Raw genomic sequence first — 9,160 nt, 5'->3', positions numbered from 1 at the left:
CTCCCACTTCTCTCAGCCATTCCTCCTGCTCCTCAGAGCTCAGGCAGACTCCTCTTCCCTGAGCCAGCTTGGTCCCCAGACTTCACAGGTAAAGGGGAGCCTGGTGGGCAGCGCAGAGTGCTGCCTCCTGTGTCCCTGGGGAGCCTGGCCCCTGGCCCTCTGCTCCCCATCCTTGTATTTTCTGTCCGGGAAGCTGTGACAGAAAGGACTGGCCCTGTTTCCTCAAGGAAAGGGAACAGGAAGAGGGGGACCCAGGCAAACAGACCCGAGCTTCTGTGACCTTGATGGTGCCAGCGAGGGTTCTGGGGCCATCTGCCCAGCCATTAGGTGGCGGGCTCTGGGCTGCCCTGGTGAGCCAGGCTTTGCTGGGGCGGGACGCCGGGGGCGCTGGGCAAGTTGGACATAGGCTGGCCTGAGCAGTTTCTTGTTTGAGATTCGTGGCCAGAGCTAGCTGGCTCCCATGTAAAGAGCAGAGGCCTGGGGTCGCACACAGGCTCCGACTCCAGTTGTGAGTGTTTCCCAGGAAGGGCGGCGCGTGGGGACGCAGGGCCCCTGAGCAGGGTGAGCAGGGTGGAGGCTGGGACCGGGGCCCACAAGCGTCATGTCTGTCTCCTGTGTATTCTGGGGGCCTAGGCTCATAAGGCTGCTGGCCTTGTGCCTCGCTTCAGGCCTTGGGGCTCAGCTAAGTTGGGTGGAACCGGGCTGTCAGCTCTGTTTGCCTCAACTGGAATGCTCTTCGGAGGAAATTGAAGCATGCATAAATTCTGAGAGAGCATGCCAGGGATGTCACAGTGCTCCGCAGACCACCAGGTAGAAGGCGCAGCTAAAGGTTTGGTTGTAACCTTCCCATTTTGTTAATGCTTGTCCAAGTCAGCTGCAGGTACTGGTATTTCCCTCTGGAAAAGCTGAGCATGTGTCCACTAGAGTCTTAGAGTACTGTTTTTTTTTTGGGGGGGGGTGTTACTGTTATAGTTTTGAGGTAGGCTTCCCTCTAGCTCAGGCTGACCTGGAATTCGCTATGTACTTTCAGGGTGGCCTTGAACTGGTGGAGATCCTCCTACCTCTGCCTCCCAAGTGCTGGGATTAAGACATGCACTACCATGCCTGGCTGCTTTTTTTCCTTTTTGAGACAGAGTCTTGCACTATATCCCAGGCTAGCCTGAAACTCACCATGTAGCTCAGGCTGCCCTTGACCCCAAGGCAGTCTTTCTGCCTCAACCTCTCAAGTGCTAGGATTACAGGTGTGAGCTACCATGCTGCCTTATCAGAGATATTTGAAAGTACCTCCCAATCCCCAGCATGGTGCTGCACGCCTTTAATCCCAGCACTCGAAAGGCAGAGGTAGGAGGATTGCTGTGAGTTCGAGGCCAGCCTGAGACAACATAATGAATTCCAGGTCAGCCTGGACTAGAGTGAGACCCTACCGTGAAAAACCAAGAAAGAAAGAAAGAGAGAGAGGGAGGGAGGGAGGGAGGGAGGGAGGGAGTGGAAGGGAGGGACGGAGGGGAGAGGAGAGAATAGGCAAGGAAAGAAAGTAATTCCCAGCCCTGAGGACTCAAAAGGGTTTGGAGGTTTTCAGCAGGAAGGGTCTGTAGGGTCGAGGAGGAGTCATACACACCCGGGCTCTTGGCCAGGTTGGAAAACAACTGTTCGTGGACTCCTAGAATAGAGACATGGAATGTGCAAGCATGTCACGGAACCAAATGCTTGGAGAGGGGAGAAATGGAGTGTGTCCCAGAGGCCAGTTGCCTCAGAAGATCATGTTGGCAGTGACCAAAGTGGGTCGTCCGCCTGCATGCTTTGTGTGTGGCTGTAAGCTTGCCAAATCTGCCCCTGCTGAGGGATTTCTAAGCTCTAGAGAGCGGGGCTGTTTAGCACAGTTGGCAACTTCATGAGGCTGATGAATTAGAGGTCGTGGCTTTGTGACTGTTGGGTCCCAGTACCTTTTCCCACAGCTACAAGACACCAAACTTTCACTCTGTTCAGTTGTCTGAGAGGGAGCCAAGAGACAAGGCCTGTGAAATTCATCTCTGCTGTCAAAAAGACCGCTCAAAGCACAAGATTGTGTTCTCCTCACAAAGGATATGGTGAGGGAAATGGGGCACTTTATGTTACTGCTTGTGTCCTACCTGAGGTCAGGAAGGCCACGGCCACTTGGTGTCTGGAAGAGAGCGTTCCAAAGCACTCCTCCCCATCCTTTGGCTGGGACATTCTTTCTACTGCCTCTTCCCCAGTGCAGACCAAGCTCCAGAGTATGACGTGCAAGGGTCGAGACAATTCTGTCACTTTACTCCCTACCCTGGGAAGCACTGGAGGGCACAAGAGGGGCAAAGACCTCTGTAGATGCCTCTACTTCTGCCCCCTGCCATGTCCTATGCCTTCTGGCCTCACAGAAGGTTGGCTCAAGACAGAAGACAAAGGGCTCATTTAAAATGGCCCAATCAGTGTGAATGAAATTTAAAGAAAACAAAGATAACCTAAAATGGCCCAGTCAGCTGGAGAGATGGCTTAGCAATTAAACACTTGCCTGCAAAGCCAAAGGACCTTGGTTTTATCCCCCAGGACCCATGTAAGCCAGATGTACAAGGTTGTACATGCATGTGGAATGCATTTGCAGGGGCTAGAGGCCCTGGCATGTCCTTTTACTGCCTCTCTCTCTTATCTCCCTTGTTCTCTCAAATAAAAAATAAAAATGTTAAAAAAAAAACAGGAAATGGCCCAAAATGCTCCAGTGTTGTGGTGTGATCACAGTGTTCTATCTGCTCCTGTGTCCTGGTGTGGTAAGGGCTGCCACATGTGCCCAGAGGAGCCCAGTGGGCAGCAAGACAGCCAAGGAACGGGCTGCTGACTGGCCATACGTGGTCACAGGCTGTCACCATGGCCTTTAATATCTGTCTACTTCCCATTCTCCAGCACAGTGACGGACTGCTGCCCGACCCTCAGCACCCCTCATCCCCTGCACAGGACACTCCCCCTACCTCTGGTTTCATTCAACACAGTAGCTTGGCTCAAGGCAGGGGATAAAGATCAGCATCACCTCAGAATAGAACTGCCCTGGTAGGTGAGTGCCCAAGTGTGATACCTGTGTCCTTCTCAGCTTCAGCGACAGATACAGGTGTTCTTACAGAGGCCCAGGGAGCAGCCGAGCAGCCATGGGACTGCTGGTCGGGGACGGGCTGTGGTCTGCGGCCATCTTCACGGCCATCTTCCTGCTGCTGGTGGACCTGATGCACCGGCGCCAACGCTGGGCTGCCCGCTACCCACCAGGCCCGGTGCCACTGCCTGGGCTGGGCAACCTGCTGCAATTGGACTTCCAAAACCTGCCATATTCCTTCTACAAGGTGAGGGATGTGATGGATAGCAGAATTCATGTTACCCTAGCAACAGACGATGATGCTAAAGCCACAGGTTGGACAGGGGTCTCCAAAGGAAGCGAGTGAGAGGAATTCCTGGGCCAGGGCACTGTGAGGCCTGAGGACAAGTTTCAAAGACAAAGGCCAGGGGTGGGGCAGGATGGGGCAGCAGGCTCGGGATCTGATAGGACGGGAGAAGTCACAGAGGCCCCACGTTCTTACTGGACTTATCAAGGGGCAGGTTCTTGGGAGTGGGGGTTGGTGGACAGAGCTAGCGCAGCCTTTCAGTTGGGAAAGGCAGGTGAAGAGAGGGGCACGGCGGCACAAAGTACTTACCACTGGGGGGTCTCAGGGCTCCTGCTCCCAGGACCCTGAAACCTGAGTTTGCCCCTGTGTTTGGTGGGAAGCCCAGGTCTCCAGCAGCGCTTTCCTGACTAGAGCAGGGTCACGAGCATGTCTAGTGTGAGCCCTTAACTGAGCCTAGAGGGCGTGACAACGACCATGGCTTCCAGCCGCAAGAATCCAGATCTCAGACTAGGGAGGCCCTGGCTTCAAAAACATGCCCTATACTTAACTGGCAGGGGAGATACCATGATCACGAAGGTGGATTTCCCAGGGTGAGGCTTATCCATTACACTCTGGATATGCTGACCCCTGCGATTTCCCCAAATGAGGGAAACTCGACTGCATAATTTGTGGTAGTGGGGGACTGCGTTCGCGCTCTCCCCTGAAAAAAATAAAATAAAATAAAAACAAGCCCTGGGCTACAGAGATACCTTAGTGGTTAAGGCGCTTGCTTGTGGAGCCGAAGGACTCAAGTTCGACTCTCCAGGTCCAACGTAACAAGCGTGCAAGGTTGCACATGCTCAAGAGTGGGCGCATGAGTTGGAGTTCTATCGCATGGGCTGGAAGCCATGGTATACTCCAATTCCCTCTCTCTCTACCTCTCTCATTAAAAAAATAAATAAATAAATAAATAAATAAACAAAAGGGTACCTGGGCATGGTGACACACACCTTCAATATCAGCACTAGGGAGGCAGAGGTAGAAGAATAGCCATGAGTTCGAGGCCACCCTGAGACAACATAGTGAATTCCAGGTCAGTCTGGGTAGAGTGAGACTGTACCTCAAAAAGTCAAAACACCAACACAACCCCGACACAAAAAAGTTAGGCAATCTGTAGGGCTTGTCTCAAAAAAAAAAATAAAAGAAGAAAAGAAAAAGAAAAAGAAAGAAAGAAAGAAAAGAAAAAAGGTGCTGTGCATCCAAAGCCACCCCTACACACACCCACACAATACAGCTGGAGTCTTAACAATCTTCGGGGAACCTCCCCTTGACAAGGGCTGTGACCATTTCCTGCAGCTGCGCCATCGCTTTGGGGACGTGTTCAGCCTACAGCTCGCCTGGAAACCGGTCGTTGTGCTCAATGGGCTGGAGGCCGTGCGGGAGGCGCTGGTGAAGTGCGGAGAGAACACAGCAGACCGGCCACAAGTGCCCATCTACGACCACCTGGGCTATGGGCCCAAATCCAAAGGCAAAGAAAGGGCAGTGGTGGGAGGCAGAGGTGGCATGAGCGAGGTCCTTGGGGAGGCAGTGACCCGAGGAAGGAGAGGGTCTACTGGGGTGGGCTGTGGTCGAGCAGAACCAGGAAGACTGCAGAGGCCTGTGAGCTGCTGCGTGGCAGGAGTCTTGGGGTGACGGGGGCTCGTGGGAGGACTATGCCCGAGGAGGGGAGTGAGAGCAGGCACCCTCAATGTCCTCAGGGGTGATCCTGGCACCCTACGGGCCTGACTGGCGGGAACAGCGGCGCTTCTCTTTGTCCACGCTGCGCAACTTCGGTCTGGGCAAGAAGTCTCTGGAACAGTGGGTGACTGAGGAGGCTGGTTACCTCTGCTCCGCCTTCATGGACAAGGCTGGTGGGTGATGTGTTGGGGAGGTACCGAGGGTTGGGGGGCTGGACGGGGAGCTAGGAGCAACATACTGACTTGCTTCTCCATGACCAGGACACCCCTTCAACCCCCAGACCCTCCTGAACAAATCAGTATGCAATGTGATTGCGTCCCTCATTTTTGCCCGTCGGTTTGAATTTGAAGACCCACATTTCACTAGATTGATCCAAACGTTGCAAGGAATTATAGGGGAGGACACGAGCTTCATTGCTGAGGTATGAGGCTCGGGAGGACCAGCTCCATGCTGTGGGTCCTTGAGGAGGAGGATCTGCAAGTGGGGGTGGTGGGGATCCTGACCACAGAGGCCAAGACCTAGACAAGCTCAGACAAACGAAGGGGAGAGCTACGTGTGTGTCAAGGGCTCCAGAGGGAGAGCCTGTGAGACTTCCAGGCACCAGTTCTTTTGGTAACCCACAACTCCAAGGAGTGGAGGCTGGCATTGGGAAGTGGGCAGGTGATAGGTAGAGGCACACAGGCCCTGCGTCCATCCTGGAGCACACTAGGAATAGACAGGTCTGATGCACACTGAGCAAGGCCCTCTCTGGCGGTCACAGGTGCTGAATGCCATCCCCCTGCTCCTGCGCATCCCGGGCCTTCCTGCCAAAGTCTTTCCTAAGCTGACGGCCTTCATGAGCCAGGTGGATGGTCTGCTGAGCGAACACAGGATGACCCGAGACCCCGACCAGCCACCCAGAGACCTGACTGACGCCTTCCTGACTGAGGTGGAGAAGGTGAGGGGCCACTGCAAGAGATGGGGTCTAGAGCTGTGGGGTGTGGTGGTCTATGTGTTGAGGGGTAAGGAAGGGGCCAGTGTATCACCTGGAGACCCAGAAATCGTGATTTTTTCACCTCTGTTCCACTGTGTCTCTGTGGGCCCAGGCCAGGGGCAATCCCGACAGCAGCTTCAATGACGCGAACCTGCGCCTGGTGGTGGCTGACCTGTTCTCTGCGGGGATGGTGACCACCTCGACCACGCTGGCCTGGGCTCTGCTCCTCATGATCCTGCACCCGGATGTGCAGCGTGAGCCTGGCCGGGGCCAGAAGGGAGGGGGAGGGAGGAAAGGCAGGGGCAGGGTCCCCAACCGTGTTAGGACACCTGTGCTCCCAGCACTGGCCTAGGCAGACACCAGCAAGAGTGAAGGACGTCTCCTCCCGTGGCCGCAGCCTTATCACAGAGGTAGGAGAGGATCAAGGTGCATCCCTGGGACTGGTCTGCTGAGGGACGCTGTCCCTCCAGGCCGCGTCCAGCAGGAGATCGATGAAGTAATAGGACAGGCGCGGAGTCCAGAGATGGCAGACCAGGCCCGCATGCCCTTCACCAACGCCGTGATCCACGAGGTGCAGCGCTTTGCGGACATTGTCCCACTGAATTTGCCTCACATGACATCTTCTGACATTGAAGTGCAGGGCTTCCTCATCCCCAAGGTAGGCATGGGCCCTCCTACCCCAGCATAAGTTCTGCCAATGCAAAGGTGGGAAAGTCCAAATCCACTGGGCATACTGACAGGATCAACTTGGGTCATGTACAATGTACCCACTGCCCATAGTAGAGAGGGTCCCGGAATGACAAAATCGGACAGGCCAAAAGGAGTTAAAGGAAGGGTTGGTGAGGTGTGCTCCCATACAGGGCCTTGTGACAAGGCCCTGCATGGCATAGCTGAAGGTGCTAAGAAGTTTCTGGAACTAAAGGTTGCATAAGAATGTCCAGATGTGTGCCAGTTAGAGTTTGGCTATGGGTCCTTAGTGTCCAGGGTCCTGGTCTCTCCATGCCAGTCCGTGGTCACCTCGTGCGTCTCCTCCAGGGGACCACCCTCATCGCCAACCTGTCCTCGGTGCTGAAGGATGAGAGCATCTGGGAGAAGCCCCTGCGCTTCCACCCTGAGCACTTCCTGGATGCCCAGGGCTGCTTCGTGAAGCAGGAGGCCTTCATGCCCTTCTCAGCAGGTACCCGTGGACTCTCAGCACCCCTGCCTCGCCCCCAGGAAGCCTCAGACCCAGGCTGACTGAGCCCCTCTTCCACCGCAGGCCGCCGCGCCTGCCTCGGGGAGCCCCTGGCCCGCATGGAGCTCTTTCTCCTCTTCACCTGCCTCCTGCAGCGTTTCAGCTTCTCGGTGCCCGCAGGACAGCCCCGGCCCAGCGACTGTGCCATCTTTGCGTTGCCAGCGATCCCACACCCCTACCAGCTCTGTGCTGTGGCCCGCTAGTGAGAAAACTCGTTCCAGACATATCCTCTACCTGTACCTTGGTGTATAATAAAGCTGCCGTTTGGTTTCTTGGCCGACCTCCCCCCTTGTCTGTGCTGAGTCCTCAAACGACAGTCAGCCCTTAGCAACTGCCTCATTTCTCCTGAGCGGACAACCGCATTGTCTTGAGGTCATGGTGTGCTGATCCAACAGTAGTCCTTGTGTTCAGAGAGAGTCCTTGTGTGTCGGCTAGTGCCACAGCACAGTCCCTGTGTCCTCTCACTTCTGTAGGCACTGGACCGTCTCATGGCCTCCGCCAGCGTCGCACACTACGCCTTGAGAAGGACGCCACAGCCTGCTTTCACTGCAGCACTTGCTATCAGTCTTCAGTGCCAACCTTCCTGCGCTGATGTATAAACTAATTATCACGGAGGGCTGGAGAGATGGCTTAGCAGTTAAGGCATTTGCCTGCGAAGCCTAAAGACCCAGGTTTGATTCCCCAGGACCCCACATCAGTCAGATGCACAAGGAGGTACATGTGTCTGGATATGTTTGCAGTGGCTAGATGCCCTGGCTTATGCACTTTCTCTCTCAAATAAACAAATCAAAGAAAATTCCTGCTAGAACTGAGCTGATAACCTCCTCCCTGTAGACCAGCTGACAGAAAGCTGGAAGAAGCCATTCTGCATGTAGTTCAATGAGAGAAAGAGATACCACCAGTGGAGATAGTGGACACTGCAATCCTTATATTTGGCCAGGTAGGCCCAATGAGCCAACGGGTGCAATAGTGGCATGTCTGTCATGGTGGAAACCAACTGCCCTCCAATTGGACTGGAGGCCTGCTCCATGGGAGAGAATACATCCCTGATACTGAAAACTTAAAACAGGGGTAGTCATGAGCCCTAGGGGTGTGACGTCTGCTGCTGTCTGGCGAAATGTATATACTATGCTTATCAAACTGCCCAGTAAGCCCTTCTCTCTTTTTTTTTTTTTAATTTATTTATTTGAGAGCGACAGACACAGAGAGAAAGACAGATAGATGGAGAGAGAGAGAATGGGCGCACCAGGGCTTCCAGCCTCTGCCTTCGACCTGCGGGGCCAATGTTACGCGGTGTGGTCGAGGAGGGCTGCAACCTGAAAGAACAGGCAGGAAAGAAGAAGGAGACCAAGCAGAGATTTTGTCAAGGTCTCCTTTAATGTTGGATTTTTTTTAGCTCTTTTATAATCAACCAGCAAGCAGGGGGGCCAAGCAGGGGGGCACAAGGAAAGGAGGAGATAAGGCCACCTGACCGTAATCTTCTGGAACATCCTGTGGCTTCTCTCGGATTGTAACATTTTGTAACATTTCTCAGAGCAGTCGTTTGTTCTCAGGGGAGGAGCCGCACGAGGGCTGCTTTTCTTTTGTCCCAGGGCAGCCAGGTCATGGTCTCTGACAAGCCTTTGCAAACGAACTCCAGACGCGTGCGCCCCCTTATGCATCTGGCTAACGTGGGACCTGGGGAACCAAGCCTCGAACTGGGGTCCTTAGGCTTCACAGGCAAGCGCTTAACCGCTAAGCCATCTCTCCAGCCCTTATTATTTATTTTTAAGAGAGAGAGAGAGAAAATAGGAGCGCTAGTGCCTTCAGTGGCTGCAAACAAACTCTTAGATAGGTGCACCCCCTTGTGGTGTATTG

General features: G+C 54.3%; 1 protein-coding gene and 1 non-coding gene across 5 annotated transcripts; both read left to right on the top strand.

Moving 5' to 3' along the window:
* On the top strand, window positions 1-7,908 carry LOC123461675 (cytochrome P450 2D20-like). Of its 4 annotated transcripts, none has more exons than XM_045153357.1 (10): window positions 1-88; window positions 3,128-3,341; window positions 4,716-4,887; window positions 5,117-5,269; window positions 5,357-5,517; window positions 5,857-6,033; window positions 6,182-6,323; window positions 6,540-6,727; window positions 7,105-7,246; window positions 7,399-7,908. In XM_045153357.1, the coding sequence occupies exons 2-10, from the start codon at window positions 3,153-3,155 to the stop codon at window positions 7,629-7,631; spliced, it is 1,557 nt and encodes a 518-aa protein (XP_045009292.1). In that variant the 5' UTR covers window positions 1-88; window positions 3,128-3,152; the 3' UTR covers window positions 7,632-7,908. The 4 variants fall into 4 exon arrangements, with proteins under 4 accessions (XP_045009292.1, XP_045009291.1, XP_045009290.1 ...); XM_045153356.1 differs by having other exon boundaries at window positions 3-88; window positions 3,098-3,341; window positions 7,399-7,906; XM_045153355.1 differs by lacking the exon at window positions 1-88 and adding an exon at window positions 1,971-2,087 and having other exon boundaries at window positions 3,098-3,341; window positions 7,399-7,907.
* Window positions 3,920-4,083, top strand: LOC123461996. The gene has a single exon (XR_006638034.1). It is a non-coding gene; the product is annotated as a U1 spliceosomal RNA (small nuclear RNA).
* Window positions 7,909-9,160: the final 1,252 nt, after the last annotated feature.

The sequence above is a fragment of the Jaculus jaculus genome, chromosome 6, assembly GCF_020740685.1.
Source record: "Jaculus jaculus isolate mJacJac1 chromosome 6, mJacJac1.mat.Y.cur, whole genome shotgun sequence".
Taxonomy (NCBI): Eukaryota; Metazoa; Chordata; class Mammalia; order Rodentia; family Dipodidae; genus Jaculus; species Jaculus jaculus.
This window is presented reverse-complemented; position numbering and strand designations above follow the sequence as displayed.